This window comes from Myxocyprinus asiaticus, chromosome 36, assembly GCF_019703515.2.
Source record: "Myxocyprinus asiaticus isolate MX2 ecotype Aquarium Trade chromosome 36, UBuf_Myxa_2, whole genome shotgun sequence".
NCBI classification, from domain to species: domain Eukaryota; kingdom Metazoa; phylum Chordata; class Actinopteri; order Cypriniformes; family Catostomidae; genus Myxocyprinus; species Myxocyprinus asiaticus.
Window position 1 is genome coordinate 24707161 of NC_059379.1, and position 24378 is coordinate 24731538.

Genomic DNA, 24378 nt, shown 5'->3' on the forward strand with positions numbered 1-24378 from the left:
GTTAGATTTTTTTATTGTATTTTTTTAAATTAATTTTTATTTTTTATTTTAGGCGATTTGTTGGGTACAAAAGTGAATAACAAAGAGTTTTCTTAACAGGGTGTTTCTACAACTTCAGACACTTTCATGTCCGATGGGTTGATTTTTATTAAAACTAACAGATTTCAACTTTTTTCTTTTTGTTATATGAAGGTTGCATTAAAACCGTCTTGGATAGGCTATTTCTTACCATGCCTTCACTATTGATTGATTTTTGGTATATGCCACTTTTAAAACGCCTTTTTATACATTGTTTTATTCTTGTCCCAGACCCAGACTTTCAATATTAAACTATGAAAAACCATGCACTCAAAAAAAAAAAAAAAAAAAAAAAAAAAAAAAAAAACTGTAATATCTATAATGTCTTAGAGTCATCATTGTGTAGTTTGATAAAATATGATTGTGAATTGTGTTTAAAAATAAGTAATTAAATAATAATTGTATTTATAACCCCAGTGAGCAAGCCGAAGGTGACTGTGGCAAGGAACACGAAACTCCATAAGATGTTTGTTAATGGAGAAAAATAACCTTGGGAGAAACCAGGCTCACTGTGGGGGCCAGTTCCCCTCTGGCTAAACAACATGAATATAATGCCAATATTACTTATGTATAGTGCAAGTCATGGTTTAAAATTATTAAACTAAGTCAGTGTTAAGGGTCAGTGTTTAAACAAAAATTTTGTAAGAACTGTAAGATTAATGACTAATGTCGTTGAAGTTCATCCTGGATTAACTGCAGAAGTTCACATAGATGCATTATCCTTTGTTAGTTGGCTGATGAAGGGTTTTGTTGGCAATTAAATGATAGTCTATGTTTTCCATTTCAAGAGTGTAGTCCATCATTAGGCCGAGGTGATGCAGGCAGAGATCAGTTAGGTGCATCGCAGCTCAACCTGGCTGGTAATTTCGGTGAGGTCTATCCTAAGTCCAAGGTTCAGGCAAAGGCATATGAAGTATCCCATGTCTTATGGTTGGAGTTGGCATCAGTTCATCCTCTGAAGTCCATCGTAATAGACTGAAGTGATGTTTGGCTGGCACCGGCTGCTATTAGTCATCATCACACAGCGACATGTAGCAGTGGAGTCCAACACGAAGCAGGAATGGAGCTGGATCTGGCCGGTTCTGGTGACCTCAGGATAGGAGTCCCGAGGTTGAGACAGGGAAACAAATAAAATAATATTAGCATAGATGCCACTCAATTTATTGCAGAGTTATAGATCATGATCAATGTTTCTGGTTCCGGCAGACTTAACTAAAGCAGCCTAATTGTGAGTTGATGGATAAATTATGTGTATGCCTGGCTAAATAGATGAGTCTTTTGTCTAGACTTAAACTGAGTGAGTGTGTCTGCGTCCTGAACAGTGTTAGGGAGACTATTCCATAGTTTAGGTGCCAAATATGAAAAGGATCTACCTCCTTTTGTGGATTTTGATATTCTAGGAACTATTAACAGGCCAGAGTTTTGCAATCGTAATGAACATGATGGAATATAGCATGGTAGAAGGTCACTTAAGTACTGTGGAGCTAGACCATTCAAAGTTTTGTACATAGTTGACAGAATTTTAAAATGAATACGAAATTTAACAGGTAGCCAATGTAATGATGATAAAATGGGGCTAATATGATCATATTTCTTGGTTCTAGTCAGCACTCTGGCTGCTACATTTTGAACCAATTTAAGTTTATTTATTGATTTTGATGGACATCCTCCCAGTAATGCATTACAATAATCTAATCTTGAGGTCATGAATGCATTAATTAGTTCTTCAGCATCAGCAACAGAGAGCATGTGTCGTAATTTAGCAATATTTCTTAGGTGGAAGAATGCTGTTCTTCAAACATTGGTAATTTGATTTTCAAAGGACAGATTGGTATCAAATATAACACCTAAGTTCTTCGCTGTTGATGATGATGTAACAGTACATCCATCGAGAGTCAAATTATATTTTAGCGGCTTAATTTTTTAGAAGTTTTTGGTCCAATAATTAGTACCTCTGTTTTGTCAGAATTGAGTAGAAGGAAATTTATGGCCATCCAATCTTTTATTTTATTGATAACTCTGCTAATTTGGAGAATTGTGAAATCTCATCAGGTTTTGAAGAAATATTAAGTTGGGTATCATCAGCATTACAGTGGAAACTTATTCCACGATTCCTGATAATATCTCCCAGGGGAAGCATATACAAGGAGAAAAGCAAAGGCCCTAAAACTGATCCCTGTGGCACTCTGTACTTTACTTTTGTTTGGTTTGACAATTCCTCATTTACATAGAAAAAGTGGTAGCGGTCTGCTAAATAGGACCTAAACCATGCTAATGCAACTCCACAAAGGCCAACATAATTCTCCAGCCTATTCAAGAGAATGTTGTGATATATCGTGTCGAATGCAGCACTAAGATCTAAAAGCACTAGAAGAGAAATGCAGCCAGTCTGGTCCGATTCTACAGAAGAGCTACTGTAGCATAAATTGCTGAAAAACTTAATGCTGGCCATGACAGAACACACAGTGCATCGCAGCTTGCTGAGTATGGGGCTGCGTAGACGTGGGCCGGTCAGAGTGCCCATGCTGACCCCTGCCCACCGCCGAAAGCACCAACAATGGGCACGTGAATGTCAGAACTGGACCATGGAGCAATGGTAGAAGGTGGCCTGATTCATCAGAATCACATTTTCTTTTAGATCATGTGGACGGCCCAGCGCGTGTGCGTAGTTTACCTGGGAAAGAGATGGCAACAGGATGCACCATGGGAAGAAGGCAGGCCGGCGGGGAAAAACAATTTGCAAAAATTGTTCAGGAATATTTTGAGGAACATAACATAGAGTTCAAGGTGTTGACTTGGCTTCCAAATTCCCCAGATCTCAATCCGATTGAGCATCTATGGGATGTGCTGAACCAACAAGTCCGATCCATGGAGGCCCCACCTCGCAACTTACAGGACTTAAAGGATCTGCTGCTAACGTCTTGGTGCCAGATACCACAGGACACCTTCAGAGGTCTTGTGGAGTCCATCCCTCAACGGGCACAAGGGGGGTGGTTTTAAGGTTGTGGCTGATCGGTATGAAGGTCACATTTAAGCTGAATTAGAAACTTTTTCAAGGCCTTAATCATTTATTTATTTTTTGTACTTTTAAAATGCTCTTTATGTATAGAATGTATTGTTTTAAACTTGTCCCAGACCCAGACTTTCAATAATAAACTATGAAAATCTATTGTAAAAATACAAATTATTACGTTTAAAATTACGATAATCTAAACAAAGAGTGAAATAATCATAAACCATTTAAATATTTATTGTGTGAAAATTATTTCTCAATTTTTTAAAAGTGGTGACTGTCCCACAGTTGTGGCATCATTTTCACCACACTTAATAATTTTGCCCCTTTTCCCTTTTTGTTATATGAAGGTCACATTAAAACTGACTTTTTACCATTGCATTATCAGTTATTTTTGGTACATTTAAAATGCCTTTTATGTATCATTATTTATTGTTTTAGCCTTACCTTCAGACTTTCAAAATTAAACTATGAAAAACCATTATAAAAATACAAACAATAACATGTTTAAAACTGTAATAATCCAAACAAAAAGTGAAATAAACTATTTCAATATTTATTGTGTGAAAATGAATTCTATCAATTATTCAAATCGAATTAAGAATGTCCCACAGTTGTGGTGCCATGTCCACCACACAAAATGATTTTGCTCCAAATAAAGTTTTTTTTTTTTTTTCTTTTTTCAAAAGTTAGTGTCAGAGCATGAGAGCATGCTTGAGATAAAATATGAGACAAGTGATATTTGGAAGAAAAAAAAAAATAAATAAAAGTTAAATATCACTTGTGAACATAATATTTTTATTGGGCATGCACATTAACTGTTGGACATGGTTAGTAGACAAATAATAAAAAAAATATTTATATTTTATTTTTTTAGATGTATACTTTCTAGAATTTCACAGTGCCAAGACTGCCAAAGTTGAAGAAACACCCAACATTAAACTGTTTTCATTAACACATTTATTAGGTATTTACAAATCAGTTTATTGACAAATGTAGTTTGCTTTTCACATGAATATAACTTAAAAACTGATATGAAAAAAATCTTTGTGACATGAATTTCAGAGCCAGTAAAGCAAACTTTTTAGAAGGCATAAATAAATCAGGTGCACCTCTGCGATCAACACCAATATAAGAAATGCACTTCCTTAATTGTTTGGTGATACTGTTTGTGATTCATAGGTAAGTTTGTCTGAATACTGAGAATGGAACAAAAATAACTGACTTCATGGAATTACACATACTCTGTCAGATCATGTACATAACAGACAAACTTGTCAAAAGACTGAGGTCATTAATGTCGATTATTAGCATGGGATTTCACATAAAATTATCAGATTTATAAACAAACAATTTAGCTCTGGAAAAAGCAATTATAGTTTAGAACATGCTTCCTAAAAATAGCTGTAAAATGTACAGTTCGAGATAGACATATAATACAATGTTTGCATGATAAAAAAAGACAAGTTTAACAATTAGCATGAGGAATGAACATGCGCTGACATACGATTTAGGCATAACGCTGGTTTACATGAACAGAACCTGATGCAAAGGCATTTGGTCTACATTAGATGGAGTGAACCATCTAAGGGCCTAAGGAAAAGACACACTTTTTCAGTTGCTTACATGCTTTGCATTGGCTCAGTTAAAATACAATGTACCAACACATGCATTCAGTCTGCTGTGGGATGTCTAATCAGAAAAAGAAACAACTCCTCAATATACGGTTAGGATCAATGGATACAGTGACATCTGGATGTTACATTTGCAACAACAAAGAGGATACAGAGATAAAGCCTTGTCTCCATCAGTAAAAGGCACTCCGTAACACTTGGAAGTTACTTTTGAGGCTCATAGAGATGTTGGGGTGCCATTGTGCATAATCCAGACACCCAAAGTCAAAACGGCACCCTACTGCATAAGGCAATTCTAAGGATTGAGCAGAGGAAGTAAAGCATGAATCAAAAGAGAGACAGCGGAGGAGGGGAGAGGCAAACAGCTTTTAGTACAAATTTTGTATACTGTAAGTGGCATCAAGACATAAAGATGCAGTGCATGTAACTTGCTGTTACAGATTTTAAAGGGACAGTTTACCTAATAAATTAAAAATTCTGTTATTATTTACTTACCCTAATGTTGTTCCACACCTGTATGTCTTTTCTGTGGATAACAAAAGAAGATGTTAGGCAGAATGTTCATGTCACCATTCACTTTCATTCCATCTTTTTTCCATACATTTAAAGTGAATGGTGACTGAGACTAAAATTCTGCCTAATGTCTAATATTCCTGTTTTCCACAGAAGTCATACAGGTTTGGAACAATATTAGGGGGAGTGAATAATGACAGGTTTTAATTTTTGAATGAACTACCCCTTTAAGAGAAGCTAGAACACACTTTAAATGTCAGCACATGTCTGTTGTTAAGCTACAGCTGATAAATACTTTATAGTTTCAGTACACACATTACAGTGTTAATGTTAATACTTCTGATACAAAATAACCAAGTCCTCCAATAAAAATCGCATCCTAATAGTATTCTACATGGAAATATTATGTCTGGTAAGAGTTTTGGTCTTGCTTGCATTCACAATGAACTAAAAAGAACACTAAAAAAACTAAGTGCAGTGCATGAAGCTTGCAAACAACTGCAAACTGAAGAACAGCCTAAAATAAAGGATTTAATGTCTTTTAAATTAATAGTATTGGGGCCAAATGTGGATATATGCAATTGCTGAGAGAGAAAGAGAGAGAGAAAAAAGGCAATACATTTATTTCTTGGAAGTACTTTTGTTTTTTGATCTTACATATTTAGACAGATTATAGTGACTGGAGTAGCTTTTTTGGAATCCCTCATTTCAGCTTTAGAAATACATGTTTCGCATAGTTCTAGTTCTGAACAAACAAAATGGAGCCTTCAGTCAGTCTCAACTTAGTCACCGTGGTACATTTTATCCTCCTAGCTGTCCAGTATTAATATAAAGTTTAAAAAATGCATTTAGGAATAAAGCAGATCTCTCATGTTATACGTCACAAAAGGCTAAATATTTTCAGTTAGACAATGCCATGTATAAGCTGAAAATGTTTGAAGGATGAAGGCATTTGAAAGACTAGTTATCAGTCTCGCATGACACTTGAGACATCATTGCATGTCTTGAATATGATTAAATGATGGTTTGTGCAAATGTTAAATTAAATGTAAAAAATAAAATACATACTACAGTGTATATACAAAAGGTAAGGGGAATTGGCAACACATTCAGATCAGATAAATCTCAGCATTAGGGATTGTAAAACCCAAAAATCACAGAGAAGAGCCTTATGTAGTGAACTTTAAGAATTCTCTATCTGATGAACTAACCCAGTCTCATGAAAATTCGTACACATTTTATGATGTTGGCTATTTCATATGATTTCATACAAGTTTGTTCGTATAAATTTGTATGATTTCATTGCGTGCAAATTCCCGGATGTCTAATGCAGAAGTAAGCACAAGTTTCGCGCACGAGGCATTAAGGACATGCTTATTAATGTTATGCCCTTACTCAAACACCTTATCTAAACCTAACCCGATCAGTAGTGTGTGAAAACATGATAGGAAGCTGATGTGTGTGAAGGAAGCAAGTAACTGTCGCGTATTAGATTGAAACGATGTCAAGCGCCGTCATTGGGTGTAGTGAAAGTCATACGAATTCATACGAGTGCAGTCATACAATATTATACGAATTAGCCAAATTTAGAAAAGTCATATGAATTACGATTTCGTCGTGAGTGTGTAGGATGAACATATATATTCTCCAGTCAACACTGACAATTTGGTCCCAACACAATCAGTGTCAGCTCAGGTGCACAAGTTCTCTGTTCATTAGACAGACATAGGGGTGGGCGATATACCGGTAGACATGATACACTGGTAGAAATTTGGCAACCGGTATATATTTTGGATTATCATCTGTATCACGGTTACGCAAAACCGCCACCACATGGCAAGAAATGTGCACCTCATTCTATTTACATAACACGTACGACACAATTTTTATTTATTTTTTTAAACGTTAACTATATCGTGATATAAAACTAGTGATATCGTGATATAAGATTTTGATCATATCGCCCACCCCTAGACAGACCAGTCAAGAAGAGGTAAAGATATATTAGAAACTACAGCTACTCTTGTCATCAACAATCAACTAATCAAACAAGGCCCAACAAAGATAAAATAGGTCTACCTGTAATTTCTCAGATTCTGTAAGCTAAACAACAACATTTATCTAACTGAGAAACTACTTAAAGCTAATGTGAGTAATTTTTGTAATTCTATGTTAAAGGAATAGTTCACCAAAAAATGAAAATTCTATCATCATTTACTCACCCTCATGCCATCCCAGATGTATGCAACCTGGTCTCATAGAATGAACGTTACTCTATATACATTTTTGCAAACTTACTTGTATGTGCCGCTTTCTACATTTCACCGCAGTTTCCTAGTGATATGAACACTAGAGGCGCTACAACAACTGTGTGGTTTAATGATTGTCACACAAATCACGAGTACAATTGTTGATATTGATTTTATAAAAACTTATTTTTCACTCTTACTCACCCCCCGCTTTTTTGTGATATCAAAACACTTTTACTTTAATGCATGATTTGAAAAACTGAACATTTTAACACTTGTATTACAGACCCACCTACATATACACACCATTAACTTGTTTGGTAACTCACTTGAAAGTGCATTGGAATATGGTCTTGACAACTGCGGTTCGAGACCAGTCAAAGACGCACGAAAGTGAAAGTGGCATAGAAGCGACACAAACTGACGTGGTTGCTTCAGTTTATGCATTTTCTTTTTTATTTAGAATTTGCATTTTAAAACACTATCGGTTAGGGTTAGGTGTTGGTTTAGGGTAAGGATGTCTGTTTTGTTAAACTCTCATTTATCTTTTCGGACACTATTGGTTAGGTTTAAGGTAAAGTTTTAGGTTATGGAGGTACGTTTTACTTATTAAAACCTCATCTGATTACAACCTCATTTCGCTCGGTTTCGGAACCCACCGCTGGACATTTCACTTGAAAACTGTAGCCAACATGTAATGAAGCACGTAATTTCAGATTTGCAAACATGTTGCAATGTTCACGTAAATTTCATGAGACCAGGCTGGATGTGTATGACTTTCTTTTTTTTGCTAAACACAAGCTAAGACTTTTAGAAGAATATCTCAGCTATGTAAGTCTATACAATGCAAGTACACTCTTATAAATAAGGGTTCCTAAAAGGGTGTTTCACAGCAATGCCATAGAAGAACCATTTTTGGTTCCCCAAAGAACCTTTCAGTGAAAGTTTCTTAAAAGAACCATTTTAAAGAACCTTTTTCCAGTCTACAGAAACTTTTGTGCAATGGGATGTTTCCATGGATGTTAAATGTTCATCATACATGCTGATAAAGAACCTTTATTTTTAAGTGTAAATGGGTACCAAAATATTTAAGCTCCAAAAGCACATAAAGGCAGCATAAGAGAAATCCATACAACTCCAGCGATTAAATCCATATCTTCCGAAGCGATATGATATGTGGGTGAGAAACAGATCAATATTTAAGTCCTTTTTTTACTATCAATCACCACTTTCACTTCCACATTTTAGTTTTCTTGTTTTTGGTGATTTGCATTCTTCGTGCATATCAACACCTACTGGTCAGGGCTGGTTAAAGGTGAGATAGTAAAAAAGGACTTAAACATTGATCTGTTTCTCACCCACATATCATATCGCTTCTGAAGATGTAGATTTAACCACTGGAGTTTTATGGATTACATTTATGCTGCCTTAATTTGCTTTTAGGACTTTTACAAATTTGGTACCTATTCACTTGCATTGTGAGGACCTGCAGAGCTGAAATATTTGTGTTTGCAGAAGAAAGAAAGTCATTCACATCTGGATGGCATGAGGGCGAGTAAACAATTAGAACATTTACATTTTTGGGTGAACTATCCCTTTAAAATACTTCGTCCTAACCCAGCTTATTGCGCTGAGACGAGTAAGCCACTCATAGGTTGTTTCCCCCGAAAAGTGTAAACACCGTAGCTCTGTTGCACTATGCAAACACTTGTTTGTTTGACCAACAGCAGAGGAGGGGAGTGTTCAGGTGATGCTAGTGGCACATAAATTACACACTTCACCTTAAATTTCAGTTGGCATTTGAAAAAAATGTCTTATTATAGAATCATGAATTCAGACTCACACCTGAGAGTACAAAACTATGTTATGCTTAATAATACAACTTTGCAGGGGGGCCTGGGTAGCTCAGTGAATATTGACGCTGACTACCACCCCTGGAGTCGCAAGTTCGAATCCAGGGTGTGCTGAGTGATTAGGGTCGTGATTAGTGGTTCTCATTCTCAATGGGGCGCGTGGTAAGTTGTGCGTGGATCGTGGAGAGTAGCATGCGCCTCCACATGCTGGGAGTCTCTGTGGTGTCATGCACAACAAGCCACGTGATAAGATGTGTGGATTGGCAGTCTCAGAAGTGGAGGCAGCTGAGACTTGTACTCTGCCACCCGGATTGAGGTGATTAACCGCACCACCATGAGGACCTACTAAGTAGTGGGAACTGGGCATTCCAAATTGGGAGAAAAGGGGATAATAAATAAATAAATAAAAATAATACAACTTTGCTTTTCCTGTAACACAGACATAATGAACACTTGTCTGTGACTAGAACAAAACAAGCAAAGTCCTTGATAAATGACTTTTACAGACTGCTCATTCTACTTGGTCATTTTTTTATATAAATTTAATGACAAAATTTGCAGCTCCAAAACCTTAAAAAGGCCAAAATAAATTGTTTAGGAGGGGAAGGTTGTAGCAATACATACATGCATTTTCATTTTTATACAGCAGACTGTACCGCAATAGACATGAAACTCACCACCAGACCCTTTTCATATATTAAGATTATTTGCATAAAGCTATCAAAAATGGAGTGGAGGAAGGACACTATAGGACATTATAATTAGTATCATAAATCATCAGTACACAGGTCTTGGCAAAGGAGAAGCTATGCTGTATTTACAGCAGCGGTGCGAGGCACAGTTAGCGTGAGGTGCGGCTCATCAGACACTGAAAACAGTGCTCTGTTACTGTGGCACCTCCTCTTGGTCACCTGCTCTTGTCAGGAGCATGGAAATAGGCCAGCGCTGGAAGGGTGAGGGTGTCAATGATTTGATGGGAAATGAAAACTTGGTCACATTATAAATGGCTTTTCCTTATTAGGGGATGTGGCTTTCCTGAAATCTTACAGCAGCTTCTGGTTTGAAGGTTGGGATGTCTTCTGCGTCTTAGAAGTCTTCTGTCATCTTTAGTAGCTCTAGGAAGGCACCAACAGCTCCAAAATAACCCTGCAGTAGAGCAGAATTGCAGCAATTACATGCACAATAATATAATATGATACCTGATAATTACTAGCAGTCTGCTCATTCTAAAAACAAGACAACGCAAGAAAATATGACATTTACACAACATTTGAAATTATAGTGTTTTTCTTTGGATTGGATGTAAAGGTGTTTAAATGGGGTAATGGATAAAAATATACCGGTATGTGTGCAGATCATTTTTGCTTAAACAGTTTATGAACTTTCCCAGATAAAAGAACAAGGTTTAAGGCGTTTACATGACCCTTACATGTTGTTGGGTTATTAAAGATAACCACAGTTCTGGTAAGATGGCATTTGTAGAGGACTAATGGTCAATCAATATGGGTTTTTCAAAGAACAATACTGATAGCTAGAGCAGTGGTTCTCAGCTGGTTTCGCACAGCCTTTAAAGGGATAGTTCACCCAAACACGAAAATTCTCTTATCATTTACTCACCCCCCCCCCCGCCATCTCAGATGTGTATGACTTTCTTTCTTCTGCAGAACACAAACAAATATTTTTTGAAGAATATCTCAGCTCTGCAGGTCCATTCAATGTAGTCCAATACAATACAATGCTCCAGTGGTTAAATCCATGTCTTCTGAAGCAATATGATATGTGTGGGTGAGAAAATACAATATTTCAATATTGTAAATATTAAATAAAGATCAATATTGAAGTCCTTTTTTTATAATAAATCTCAACTTTCACTTCCACATTCTTCTTGTTTTTGGCGATTCGCATTCTTCATGCATCATGTGACTTCAGAAGATATGGATTTACCCACTGGAGTAGGTCATGGGTTACTTTTATGCTGCCTTTATGTGCTTTTAAGAGCTTAAACGTTCTGGCCACCATTCACTTGCATTGAATGGACCTGAGCTGAGATATTTTTCAAAAAATCCTAATTTGTGTTCAGCAGAAGAAAGAAAGTCATACACATCTGGGATGGCTTAAGGGTGAGTCAATTATGAGAGAATTTTCATTTTTGGGTGAAGTATTCTTTTAATGTCAACAGAGTTTATAAGAAACATTTTCTACTCCATAAAAGTTGATGAGTTGATGAGAAATTATTATGCTATTAAAATTATACACAGTTTAATGGTTACTTGCATTTAATTATCTTGCACTGATTTTTCCCCATTATCTGCAATCTACAGATATACAGACAGCATATGAGATGGACTTTGCATATGATTAAATTTCAAACAATATTTCCTCAAATATAGGAAACAAAAATCCACATCTAGCCACTCTTGTGGGGTTTTAAGTTAAAAAGCCTTTATTGTGAGGGCTACATATTATAAAAGCACCAATGCGTATTGGCCCAAACAGGCCTTCATCATGGTGTCACAAAATGAACGACACAGGAAGTGACTTAATAGTCTTCCCATAGTGCTCTACGCATATTACAATAAAGGCTTTTTAACTTAAAACCCCACAAGAGTGCCTAGATGTTGATTTTTGTTTCCACTATTTGTTTTTCAACTTCTTATTTTAATTGTTTGAGTACCAGATGTGCTCATGGACATTTCTTTCTTCTTCAATATTTCCTCAAAATTGACAATATTTGAAAACAGAAAATCCACATTATCTATTGACAAGTCTGCAATAGATTTTGGAACTGACACAAGGGGGAGCTGATGCTTCTGTTAATCAGCAAAGTGGGTACTTTTATTAACTGATACTTGCTGATTAATAGGCCTCAGTTATATGAGAATATGCTGTTGAACTGAAAACTCTTAGATGGACAAACATAAGTGCAAGAGGTTCTAGCATTGATCAGAAACATGAAACTGTAAAAGAAGAAAATAGACTTACTTCATGTTCTAAGAAAAGGGCTTTCAGTTGTCCGTCAGACCAAAAGTCCATGGCATACGCTAGTAGCTTAGTTGATACTGTGTTGATTCGAAGGAAATTCCCAACAAAAACCACTCTGTCAATTTTCTGAAAGTAATTAAATAAAAGCAAACAGTCAAAATAAACAGTAATATTGTTGTATTTCAAATTTGTGAAATACATTATGATTGATCAATTTTTCAAATCACCATAGCATCTTTTGCTTTTTTTTAAAAAAGTTTGCTTTAATAATCATTTATATAAAATTTGGGAACCTTGGTCAATGACAAAATGAACAAAGTGCAGGAAAACCCCTCACTTTTCTCAGACTGAACATATGACCATCACAGCAAGTTTTTATAATAAGAAAACATGCCATGTTAAACAAGCGTATTAATCAAATTCTGTGCAAGAGTCCACATTGCAGCTTTTCAGTGTGCTGTGATAGCCCTGTACAATGCTGCTTGATCTCCATGCCACAAGGCAACACTGTAAAGAAGCTCAGAGCACAAAGAGTTCATCCCCATCATTGTCACCATGGACTGGATGGTCTCGATATTGTTTGTTCAAGAGTCGTAGGCACCAAATAAAATGTGTGCAAGATTCAATTTAATTTTAAGCTAGTAATGTGGCTAGAAATACAGATAAAAAACTACAGCTTGTGATAAATGAGCTTTTTTGTTCAGAGTTATGCAAGAATTGTCAAACCTCATTCACTGCGCACATGCGCGCGATGGAGCCAATGTTGTTTGTGATGGTAACAAGAGTGGCCCTGGCCAGGTCCTCTTTACTTATACTGTCACGTTTCTCCTTGCACATCATATGACAAAAACTAAAGGATTCAAAATAAAGGAAAAATATCTTGAAATGGTTTTCTCTATCACAAACCTTATAATTTTTACACACTAATGCTAGCAAATCTGTCTGTACCTGGATGCAACAGCAGAGCCCTGGAGGCCGAAGCGTTCATAATCGCCACCATAAATGTCCTTCACTAGTTTGTCCACGTTTGTGCTGTCCCCTTTAGCTGCCATCTCTAAGGCCTCCTCAAACGTCTCACAACCAGTCAGCAAGCAGCACAGGCCTAGAAACGTACCACCTCCTAGACTGAAGAACAACCGATGGAACAAATCAATGTTCACTGTATTTAAAGAACAGTATTTAAAGGCATTTTGATCTGTACGGTGGGTAAGTGTTTGTCTTTTCATCGGACCGGGGTGGGGGGGTGGGGTTGCGACACAAGGAAGAACTGGGGATCTTCACCCCTTAGACCCGGTCATGCAGTGAAATACTGCAGATATTGATGGGCTTTGTATGACAAATTACTTATGTTCCTCATTTGTCAGTAGCTTTGGATAAAAGTGTCAGTTAAATGAATAAATGTTTACCATTATGTATGAAAGAATCACTTAAACAGAGTTACCATTTTTCTTCCCAGTTATCGGGTCAGTTGAACGTTTACAAAAGATTTAAAGGGTTAGTTCACCCAAAAATGAAAATTCTCTCATCATTTACTCACCCTTATGCCATCCCAGATGTGAATGACTTTCTTCCATCTGCTAAACACAAATGAAGATTTTTAGAAGAATTTCTCCACTATTTTGGTCCATACAACGCAAGTGAACGGCTGCTAAAATTTTGAAGCTCCAAAAATCACATAAGTCAGCATTAAAGTAATCCATAAGACTCCAGTGGTTAAATCAATGTCTTCTGAAGCGATATGATAGGTGTGAGTGAGAAACAGATCAATATTCATGTCCTTTTGTACTTTAAATTCTCCTTCCTGCTCAGTCAATTTCCACTAATTTTCACTTTCTTCTTCTTGTGTTTTTGGTGATTCACATTCTTCGTGCATATCACCCCCTACTGGGCAGGGAGAAGAATTTCTAGGATGTTTCTCATCCACACCAATCATATTACTTCTAAAGATAAAGCTGATGCCTTTATGCACTTTTTGGAGCGTCAAATTTTGGCACCCATTCATTTGCATTGCATGGACCAACAGAGCTGAAATATTCTTCTAAAAATCAAAATTTGTGTTCTGCAGTAGAAAGAAAGTCATAAACATCTGGGATGGCATGAGGGTGAGTAAGTGATGAGTGAATTTTCCTTTTTGGGTGAACTATCCCTTAAAGTGTTTTTGCAACTATGAATTTAAAAACTACTTATATTACAAGTTATTGGCACTGTTATACAGTTAGCCTACAATTTAGTGCACACATGTCCCCAAACTTTTTTGATGGATGTGAGCACACAAGCTTGTTTGCTGTCAAATGGGCTATAATTGCGCATTTACATTCGTGTTTTAGGCTTGTAATAAGCCAAACTCTTGAACAATCCTTTAAGGAAACTACAGCATAGCATTAAAGGCCAAACAACAATGCAGAAAGTCACAAGTGATTTGCAGGCCAGATTTAAAGATATACAGTTGTGCTCAAAAGTTTGCATACCCTTGGAGAATTGGTAATATATGTACCATTTTTAAAGAAAACACGAGTGAGCAGGCATAACACATTTCTTTTATTTCTTATGGGATTCATATTCAACTGTAGGTTATAACAGAATGGCACAATCATAAAACAAAACATGGCAACAAAGAAAAAAATAAAATGACCCCTGTTCAAAAGTCTGCATACCCTTAGTTCTTAATACTGTGTATTGCCCCCTTTAGCATCAATGACAGCATGCAGTCTTTTGTAATAGTTGTCTATGAGGCCCCAAATTCTTGCAGGTGGTATAGCTGCCCATTCGTCTCGGTAAAATGCCTCCAGGTCATGCAAAGTCTTTGGTCATCTTGCATGAACCGCATTGCTCTGAATCCCCAGAGTGGCTCGATGATATTAAGGCCAGGAGGCTGTGATGGCCACTCCAGAACCTTCACCTTTATCTGCTGTAACCACTGGAGGGTCAACTTGGCCTTGTGCTTAGGGTCATTGTCATGCTGGAAAGTCCAAGAGCGTCCCATGCGCAGCTTTTGTGCAGAAGAATGCAAATTGTCTGCCAATATTGTTGGGCCTCATGTATTCAGATAGAAGACAAAGGCAGGCCTTACACAGTCATAAAACCTAACTCAGCCCCCACACACCAAGTCTTAAATCTTACTGATAAAAATCGCGCCAAAATCAAACAAAGGGAGTCCAAAACAGACTACAAATCCCATGAAGCCTTGTCACTAAAGGATCGAACTCTCAACTCATATTGGATGAGGCACACAACAGAACGTCCCTCAAACATGACATCATCAGGAGTTGAAATACCTCTGAAATGCTTTCGGGATTTGCTTCCAGCAACTTTGTTTGCAATGTGTAGACGCAGCTCATCGCTGCTCTCATGTGCAACCTCGTGGCACAAGGAAGTAACGTCCGACTTGAAACTGTGGTCATACAATCTCCATCTCGCTGGACGAGTTGAGATGACTCTGTGTTCAACCAAACACTCTAACGGATCCGAAGGAGACCGCTGAGCAATCCGCATTTTCATCCGTTTGCCTACAGTTGTGAAGAGATTAAAGATTTCTCTTCCATCTTCAATCAAGTCGACATTTCCGTGTTCTCCGCCAGCCCGCCGAGAATCAACAGCCGTACCGCCCGCTGACAGAGCGAGGAAATGGCCTCCTGTCATCACCCGAGCCTCAAGGAACCGGGTCAGAGTTAAAGGACGGAGGAAAACACATTCTACCTGTGTCCTCATGCGATTCAAGTAAGAGGTTTACGTCTGGGCAGAGATAGAATATTATAGTGTGTTATTCTTGTGTTTCAAGGTTTTTGCTTGTACAGTTTACAGACCGCCATGTCCGCTCATTATTAATACTCAGGGTATTAATTATTACGAATTTGTTTTGCTGTATTGTGGTCCAACCAAATTGGACTGTTGTGCAATTTCGCCATCGCGGGTGAGACAGGTAAACTTAGTTCATCCATTAAAGAGTCAAAGAACACGGGACTGTTTACGAGCCATCCACCGCGTCTCTGAGCGATGAACTAACAGCTGCTTTCTCTCCCACGATCGCGAAATCGGCTTTAGGGCCGTCACTTCTCTCTCTACTCACACGCACATGCACGCGACCCCTCACAAACATTCTGGCACACATTTTTGGCTCCTAGATAGCTTAATGCTAAAGCCCAGCTTTGTCCCTAAGCTATCGTACAAGCGGATACATGCGGTAACTGGTAGATGCCATTGACTAGTTTCTCACCGCCCCCATTCGCGGTCATATTCCCTGGCCGGAAGTCTCGCGTGACATACTCTCCACGAGAGTCACGTCCGCCATTTTGTGCGCATCCCTCCTTACACACACACACACACCTTATGTGTTATAGGATTATTTTTATTTCCATATCTAATCATATCACTGTTTAGTTTGTAGTTGTAAATCGGAAGTTTATTGACTGCATTGTATTAATTATTAATTGATATTACTGCATAAATAAACTTTGTTTATATTACAAAGAGAAGTGTTTTGGTTTGTTTTGCATACGCCTGTGTCATGCTGACGGGATGTCAGTGCTCGGATTCAAGCCTTCATTCATTGTTTTTTCCCGAAAATCGATATTCTTCGGATGTCGATTTTCCTAAGAAAACAATCTAATATTGAGACTGTTTTACTATCTGGTTATTAATCCCTGATTCCAGGGTGGTGCCCCGTCAATGTTAATCCTTATTAATATTCTGTTGATTTTTGATAATTGATAATTATCTTTGATGATTGTTGAATTTGAATGATCAATAAGCTAGTGTTAATTTTAATTAATGTTTCATCGATGTTAACAATTAACGATTATCTTTGATAATTGTTGATTTAAAGGATTAAAAAAGCTAACATTGATTCTCATCAATGTTCTATTGATTTTAATAATTAATAATTATCTTTGATAATTATTAATTATTGCTAATAACCAAACTTGCTCCTAAACATAGCACACTACATTTACTGGAGCCCCATATGAGGTTTTAATGAGTTAGATTCAATTAATTAATTTAAATATTAATTAATAACTAAAGAAATAATTATTAATTATTTCTGATAGTAACACTGATCTAAACAACCAGTAAAGCCCTACAATATTTTCTGATAACATGCTGCATTCATCTTGCCATCAATTTTCACAAGATTCCCCGTGCCTTTAGAGCTCACACACCCCCAAAACATCAGTGAGCCACCACCATGCTTCACAGTGGGGAAGGTATTCTTTTCACTATAGGCCTTGTTGACCCCTCTCCATACATAGTGCTTATGGTTGTGACCATAAAGCTCTATTTTGGTCTCGTCACTCCAAATTATGTTGTCGGGCATATTGTAACCGTGCTTTTTTGTGGCTTTGGCACAGTAAAGGCTTCTTTCTGGCAACTCGACCATGCAGCTCATTTTTGTTCAAGTATCGTCGTATTGTGCTCCTTGAAACAACCACACCGTATTTCTCCTGAGGTTACCTGTGGGTTTTTCTTTGTATCCCGAACAATTCTTCTGGCAGTTGTGGCTGAAATCTTTCTTGGTCTACCTGACCTTGGCTTGGTATCAAGAGATCCCCGAATTTTCCACTTCTTAATAAGTGATTGAACAGTACTGACTGGCATTTTCAAGGCTTTGGATATCTTTTTATATCCTTTTCCATCTTTATAAAGTTCCATTACCTTGTTACGCAGGTCTTTTGACAGTTCTTTTCTGCTCCCCATGGCTCAGTATCTAGCCTGCTCAGTGCATCCACGTGAGAGCTAACAAACTCATTGACTATTTATACACAGACACTAATTGCAATTTAAAAAGCCACAGGTGTGGGAAATTAACCTTTAATTGCCATTTAAACCTGTGTGTCACCTTATGTGTCTGTAACAAGGCCAAACATTCAAGGGTATGTAAACTTTTGATCAGGGCCATTCGGGTGATTTCTGTTATCGTTATGATTTAAAAAGGAGCCAAACAACTATGTGATAATAAATGGCTTCATATGATCATTATCCTTAAATAAAAGGCAGTATTATTGGCATTTTTTTGCAAAATTTCACAATTTCTGCCAGGGTATGCAAACTTTTGAGCACAACTGTACCTTAACACTTGAGGGGCCGGGTCACATGAAAGAATTTCACAGGTTGAATTTGGCTCATAGGCTGGTAGTTTGGGAACTCTGGAATAAAGTTAACTGGGGTACTTCTGCTCGTTTAGCTACAATCAAAAGAGGAAGAGGGCATTTACCTGGTGCCCGTGACCCGCTTGTAATCGTCCTTGGAATAGACGGCCAGGATGCTAACCCCCGAACCAATGTTTACCAGCAACATGGGGAAGGGGTTCTCCAGGCTACATGGGCTCTTGACACAGTTTTCAGGGTCAGAGGGGTTTTGGAAAAAATAACAATTAGGGTGGCCATTGAACCCGACTGAGTCAACGTACAGCAGACCTTGAATAAGACAGTCCAATTCATCCAGCTTCTGCAGCTCCAGACCAGCCACCTGGGAGAGGAAGTAAATACACAATCAGAACTGTGAGAGACCGGAGAGTCATATCAAACATTGTCCTGATAACGGGCATTAGATAAGTGAAAGTAAGATAGCGAATCGTTATGTCAGCAAAACACTAGCATGCCACAGATCGACAAGTATTTTCATGAAACAACATTTAATCTGTTAAAGGTGGAGTGTGTAATTTTAATCCAATAGACTTTGTCAAATTCAGCGAATATCTCTTCACGGTCCACTAGCTGTCCGTTCTTTGTGTGCGCTGAAAAAAAGTCCAGTGATTATACACAGCCCTGGCTCTGTAAATGGGAAAATAAACAAAGTGGATCGGACTGATCCACACAACACTGTTGCGATCACACAGCATTGCCAATGGGTGTGCATGCATTTAGGGACGAAGCTTCTGAAGGAGCACAGAAGGGAGGGGTGTGTTTGTTAGTCTGTTGAGTTCAAATATCAACAGTCTTTCTCAGGAATTGTTTAATCCACCTTTAACATGAAACCCAGTTGAACCGTAACACTGGCCATGATATCGGACAAGCCGATTCCTCTGCAACGCTTTCTGTCCGGTGTGTTTATGTTATAGTGGTCTTGTTTATTACGACGTTAAATTTTGATCATCTTTTATTTAGAAGGGCCTATTTGTTCATAGGAAATCAGAGAGTGCAAAAGGGCGTGATGAGTCTGAGGGGTTTTGGCAAAGGTTGTTTGAAAACATACTTTATTTTTGTAATTCTGTTTGGTGCCACTAGTAGCGCAGAAATTACACACTCCACCTTTAAATTGTAAATCCCAATATTCAGGGTTTCCTACAACTTTTGACCAATGAATTTCCATGGCCTTTACAGTCATTTTTGATTACTGGATAGAGATTTATTTTAAATAATTTTGATTCAAACCGATTTGTTTAGACCATTTGTTAACCATTTCAACCAAATCATTGAAAAGAAGATTTGCTAAAAAATTAGACATCACTACAGCTTGCTAGCCATTTTTACTCTAGATAAGCTCTAAACAAGAGCAATATCTAGCCAAAGAAATATTTTACATTACAGCTAAATACAATACTGTATATTAATTTTGGAATTTTCCAGGACTTCTAAAGATCTTATTTATTTCAATGACAATTCCAGGCCTAATAAGGAAAACCTAATTATTATGTTGCCATTCCTCAGTTGACCACATACCGTTCTGAAATCATCCTCAAACTTGTATGCGCCTCCACCGGTGGCACACAGTGTGGTGTGCAGGCTGGAGAAATTCTTGTCTCGGCCCATTTGAATGAAGCGGTGCATGTCTTGAGTGGGGAAGCGGATAAAGTGCAGGTTGCCTTTGCGGTCGCACATGGTGAGATTTTTCAACTCCAGGTGCACATCACGGATACCTGTGTTGCCATAGGCCACGTTGGAGGTCAGGTAGCGGCGAATGCTCTTCAGGCTCTCGACTTCCTCCTGTTCTTCTTCAGCTGTGATGTCCTTGGGTTCAAAATAAACCAGCTTAACCAGGGTTCCTCCGATATCCATCCCAAACCACGGAAAGGCTGCAAAACACATACATTATAGAAACAGCAATTGGTTCTGTTCTTTCATAACCTGTCTTTCTTTACTGTATCAATGAGTGTGAGTGACATAACCCTTTACAAAACTAAACTAAATAATGCAGGTGGTATTGCAATCTTTATAAATGCAATACCTAAGTGACTTTTTTTCTTTCTTTTTTTTTTTTTTACATTTTTACAAGCCATCACCTGATATTGAGGGTAATAAATATATTAATGAATACTTGTGACTCTGATTACAAATGACTATGATTGCTGTGGTAGAGGAGAAAATGTCAGAGCATTTTGGTCTTTTCACAGCATCTTGTGAGGCATTTTGCTGCTATGGTAACAGTGGATTTGAAGAGAATGCATGGAGATTCAGAGAAACAGCTGATCTTCCAAATAAAAGTGAAACATCAATTGCACACAAAATGTCTCGCAAAAATACCTCTAAATAAAAATATATGCTTTTTGTCTAACCTTAATCATATAACTTCAGTAAGTGTTTTTCTCATAGAAATCTTAGATCAGGGAATAGCTTTGCAGTGTATGAGAGAAAGCAGTTTCTTAGGCTATTGATTAGATAAGAGAGCCTGTGCTTGGGGGCATGGGTACCTCAGCGAGTATTGACGCTGACTACCACCCCTGGAGTCGCGAGTTCGAATCCAGGGTGTGCTGAGTGACTCCAGCCAGGTCTCCTAAGCAACCAAATTGGCCCGGTTGCTAGGGAGGGGATATGGGGGTCATATGGGGTAACCTCCTTGTGGTCGCGAATAGTGGTTCTCGCTCTCAATGGGGCGCGTGGTAAGTTGTGCATGGATCGCGGAGAGTAGCATGAGCCTCCACATGCTGTGAGTCTCCGCGGTGTCATGCACAACGAGCCACGTGATAAGATGCACGGATTGTTGGTCTCAGAAGCGGAGGCAACTGAGACTTGTCCTCCACCACCTGGACTGAGGTGAGTAACCGCGCCACCACGAAGACCTACTAAGTAGTGGGAATTGGGCATTCCAAATTGGGGAGAAAAGGGGATTAAAAAAAAAAAACATGTGCTTCGACCAGTGATGATAATGTAGCTAGTAGTGGTGCATGTAGGTGAAAGGTGTCTGTACTCCTTGCCATGAGGCTCAGAGAGCAAAGTACTCCACAGCCACCAAGAACAGAGTGACAGTAAAGCAGTTAATGGACAAAACGTAAAGTTACACCAGTTTAGGTCTGTTTTAGATCTAAATAAAGAAACTCGACAAGTATTAAAGCAATGCAATATAAATAATTTGTATATATATAAAGAAAAAATTAATTGCTAAAAACAATATTGACCATCAACCTGTAACTTTCTTAACTGTTTTACATTCCGGTTAGAAATACAAGGGACACACTAAAATGTGCAATTACTGTTACTGCAAATACTTGCTTAGGAAGGTGGATAAAAGCAACACTTGTAGAGCAATTAACAATAACACAGAAAACTCAATAAAAACCTGAATCACAAATATGTGTACATCTTAAAATTAATTGTTTACTATCCTGTACTGCCTTTATTACTTAAAATGATTACATAAGAGGTTACCTGACTTTTTCACAATTAGCTTCATACTTTCAGGTAAGACAGGAAGGAAGTGAAACTGAGTCAAGCAACGATCTAATAAAAAGTGTAGTGTGTGTCGCCGTCAGAAGAATACATGTGTTTATGTCACTTGGGTGGTGTTGAATGTTTATGTTCATTTTATGTTGATTCAACAAGAACTGTACAGTGTGTTCGTTCATAATGAGCAATTTTCCCACCCCTTTGTGTGCTTCATCCCGCTCATTGGTTGAGCACGCTTGTCCATCATATCTGGCGTGCTTTGGCCACACCTCCTAAGTCAGATCTAGCCAATGAAATCCGCACAACAAACAGCACATTGATTTCACGACACCAAATAGCCCCGTCTTTCAAAACAAATAAACCTCTTAATACAGGCAATTTTGAAACGTGAGCATAGACTTGATGGGTTTGACCGTCTTCTTTCCCAAAGAGGCATACTTATTTTTTGTAAAGTTTTAAAATTGAGTGGAGTGGTTAAATAAAACGAAAAAGGGGGGGGGAGGAGGTCGCTACTTCCGGTACGTGACACTAAAAATGTCGCGTTCTTGGTAGAAATATGAAAAACGACAATGCGAAAAAGAATAAGAAAAAAAAAAAAAAGTTTCTTGACTCGCAATAAACATTTATGCAAAACAGTCATAAAATTACAATGGACATTTTAACGTAAAGCGGGATAACCTTAAATTTACGATGTCGAATGAGTCAATTTTTATATATCCGGCTAAGGTTGTTCTTCAGTGTCCCTGTCCTCCTCCCCCCCATTAACGACTCTTACAGAAAAAGAAAAAGCTTTATGCACTGGAATCTATTATCTGCCTAAATTATGGTTCTTTTAAATAAACAACACGTCAAACAATTTCACGCAATAGTGTGTTAAATGTAATTGTTCTTTAAAGTTACAATTAAAGACATGAATTAAACGATGAAGGCTCGACTTACGCGGTCTGTTCTTCTTTCCCGAATCCACGCGTCTTCTGAGTCTGCAGCGCTTCGCAGGGGAACCATTGTTGTGTACATGATCCTGATGAAGATGGTGGAAATTTTCAATACCATTATGGCCACCGCTACTGTTACAACCGCTGTCAGTAACACCCAGACCACCTCCAGAAATACAGTCCCCGTTACCGGACGGTGGACTGCGAAATCCGTTTACTAAACCGTTAGTATAATGCAACGTTCCGTTTTCATCGGATGTTTCAACATTTTCCATTATTTACGCAGTACTAAATGTGAGCGCACGGAAGACAGAATGGTGCGTAAGGACTCCGTTTTCCTCTCGACGTCTCGAAGGCGCTAATAAAATTTACAATCGTCGTTTTACTTAATTCTACATCAATGCTGATGGGTTGTGACGAGATGAAGACATTGAGTAGGTCTTCAACATCTTATCCGAGGTCACTGTCGGTCATTTCTTCTTTACACGCTCTGTGGCTGTTTTCGAATCAAACAGCCGGTATAATGCGACGTCACTAAGGAAAATGCCTCCGCTCACTTTGCTGAAACGTCATGTTTCAGAGCCGCCTGCTTCAATACAGCACTTCTTCCTATTACTGCATCCTACAGGTCTGTAAATCTCACAGAGCGGTTGCTTTACATTAAGAAGCTTAATTAAGTTGCCTTAATTAATGTTACACCATCTGCCAAGATAATCTTGTTTAAATGTCCCTGGTCTGGAGACTTGTATAGCCTACCATTTGTTCCTAGGAGTTCTTTATGGCATGGTTATACATGTACCTGGATTAACAAACAAGCGTAATAAAACATGGAAAGAGATAGAAATGTATTCATTGCTGATGTGAAATAATCAGATCATCCAGGTCACGGGTAAGATAAAAAATCCATACACAAAATTGCATGAAGATAGCACAGCAATAGGCTACAACACCACAATACACAGCTTTCAATGTTTTAACAGAATGAACAAATGAATGTAATAATTCTGTAAGCATTTAAATCAGGGCCGTAACCATAATATACTTTGAGGGGGACAAGTCCCTCCCAATAATCTGATATAAATATTATTAGGTAATCATTTAAAATCAATTTAAGATTTTCGAAATAATTTCTTTGTCTTTAATTCTGAATTTTGTACAGTATCTCCTAAGAGTAAGTCTCTTTTGTAAGTCGCTTTGGATAAAAGCGTCTGCCAAATGAATAAATGTCTAAACTCCGGCCTGTTAATAGTTCCTAGAATATCAAAATCCACAAAAGGAGGTTGATCCTTTTCATATTTGGCTCCTAAATTATGGAAACGCAGACACACTCACTGAGTTTAAGTCTAGACTAAAGACTCATCTATTTAGCCAGGCATACACATAATTTATCCTTCAATTCACAATTATGCTGCTTTAGTTAGGTCTGCCGGAACCAGAAACCAGAAACACTGATCATGATCTATAACTTTGCAATAAATTGAATGGCATCTATGCTAATATTATTCTATTTGTATCCCAGTCTTAA

The 24378-nt window shown here is 37.8% G+C and overlaps 1 protein-coding gene across 4 annotated transcripts; it reads right to left on the reverse strand.

Annotated features, from left to right (window-relative positions):
• Nucleotides 1-4034: 4034 nt before the first annotated feature.
• On the reverse strand, nucleotides 4035-24378 carry LOC127427180 (pantothenate kinase 3-like). Of its 4 annotated transcripts, XM_051674630.1 has the most exons (8): nucleotides 22858-24378; nucleotides 19978-20330; nucleotides 18531-18784; nucleotides 13271-13447; nucleotides 13049-13172; nucleotides 12323-12448; nucleotides 10388-10486; nucleotides 4035-5020 (listed from the first exon to the last, which is right to left on the reverse strand). In XM_051674630.1, exons 1-7 carry the CDS (start codon nucleotides 23126-23128, stop codon nucleotides 10427-10429), a joined length of 1365 nt encoding a protein of 454 aa, XP_051530590.1. In that variant the 5' UTR covers nucleotides 23129-24378; the 3' UTR covers nucleotides 4035-5020; nucleotides 10388-10426. The 4 variants fall into 4 exon arrangements, with proteins under 4 accessions (XP_051530590.1, XP_051530591.1, XP_051530592.1 ...); XM_051674631.1 differs by lacking the exons at nucleotides 4035-5020; nucleotides 19978-20330; nucleotides 22858-24378 and adding an exon at nucleotides 13860-13899 and having other exon boundaries at nucleotides 8914-10486; nucleotides 13271-13442; nucleotides 18531-18631; XM_051674632.1 differs by lacking the exons at nucleotides 4035-5020; nucleotides 19978-20330; nucleotides 22858-24378 and adding an exon at nucleotides 13860-13899 and having other exon boundaries at nucleotides 8914-10486; nucleotides 18531-18576.